Below are 1,482 nucleotides of genomic sequence, written 5' to 3' on the forward strand. Positions count from 1 at the left end.
ATATTATAATATACTTTATATAATTTTGAATTTAGCATTAAAGTGTATTCTATGGTTGGAGATCCAAAAAAGATGAGATCTTTAACTATAATGAAGATTGAGATATTCGATTATTTATTTTACGATAAAAATGTGACATTATCGTTTTATTTTTTTTTCTCAATATTTTTTTCTTATCGAATCACATAAAACTTAATCGATAATAGTATAAAAACAAAAAAAAAATATTAAAATACAAAAAATATGGTTACAAACACATAAATAAGTTAAAATAAAATTCATAACACAAACATCAATCAAAACAATAACAATTAAAATTATAAAAAATTAAAACAACAAGATAAATTTATCAATAACTTATCACAATAATAATTATTTCCCGTAAACAAGTTTGAGTTTACGGGTTAGAAAACTCCAACATCTTTTGCGTCACAATGGCATTTAAATTCAATAGAGACATCTTGAGATGTTCAAGTTGTTGATAATTCATCTCTTTATTCGATCTCTCCCACCATCTTTGATCCTGCCCAACTTTCTTGTCGTGATTTATCTGCTTCGCATGCTGCTCCTCAACCTCCATCAATTCCTCAACCTGCATCACATTAGAATTTAGTTCCCTAATGTTTGATGACCGATAAGATTCAATCATTTGTTGAGTTTCACAGGAAAGCCCCGTCGGAGAGGATGAACCAAATAATCGCCCAACTATTTCTTCTACACTGGGATGACAGTAGGAGAACACTCTGTTTGTTGGTGAAAATACTAGAAGTAAAACTTCAGCCCCACATAGTGTGATAAGCTCACTGAATTTCTTGAAAAGCCCACTTTTCCTTTTGCAGAATGTCACCTTAAGATTACTCTCGTTCTTCATTTTGGCCATGGTGATTCTTTGACGCCCTTTGTTTGTTTTGACCATGATTAGATAAAGATAAAACACGGGAGATATAATATGTAATGAATAGATAAAATGTTTAATTTTTCTTAGATTAGAGGAGTATATTTATAGATTTAAGTAAACAAAACTCGCATAGGAACATTATGAATATTCATAAAAAGAAAGAAATCTAATTAATTGATATCTAGATATCTTTCTAAATTGATGAATTAATTTTTTTATTATATATTACAAAATAAAAATATTTCAATGTCCTAATTTGATTATATATAAATAGAAAATTTTAAATAATTAAATAATTATATTTTTATTTAAAAATATTGTTTACATACTTTATTTTAATTAGTTGTTAAATTTTGATAATAATATAGACAATTATTTTTGTTTTATTTATTTTTTTACAAAATTAGATGAGATAATTATTTTATATATATTGGCTCTTGAATTGATTATGGAGATCAACATCATGTATTCCTAATCAATTATTAATATATGAGAAATGATTATGAAATCACTCAAAAGTTCGATAGCATCAAGATACTCCTAGGGGAGTCGATGAACGAGTTTGATGAATGTTTCACCAGCAT

At 26.6% G+C, this 1,482-nt stretch overlaps 1 protein-coding gene across 1 annotated transcript; it reads right to left on the reverse strand.

The window, feature by feature from the left end:
* Window positions 1-397: 397 nt before the first annotated feature.
* LOC124915840 (agamous-like MADS-box protein AGL62) lies at window positions 398-880 on the reverse strand. Its single transcript, XM_047456588.1, has one exon. The coding sequence runs from the start codon at window positions 878-880 to the stop codon at window positions 398-400; it is 483 nt and encodes a 160-aa protein (XP_047312544.1).
* Between the last annotated feature and the right edge of the window lie 602 nt (window positions 881-1,482).

Source organism: Impatiens glandulifera, chromosome 9, assembly GCF_907164915.1.
Source record: "Impatiens glandulifera chromosome 9, dImpGla2.1, whole genome shotgun sequence".
In the NCBI taxonomy this organism is placed as follows: domain Eukaryota; kingdom Viridiplantae; phylum Streptophyta; class Magnoliopsida; order Ericales; family Balsaminaceae; genus Impatiens; species Impatiens glandulifera.

Excerpts from the sequence above, each read along its gene's own strand:
- LOC124915840 (XM_047456588.1), bottom strand. The coding sequence starts at position 880 with ATGGCCAAAATGAAGAACGAGAGTAATCTTAAGGTGACATTCTGCAAA.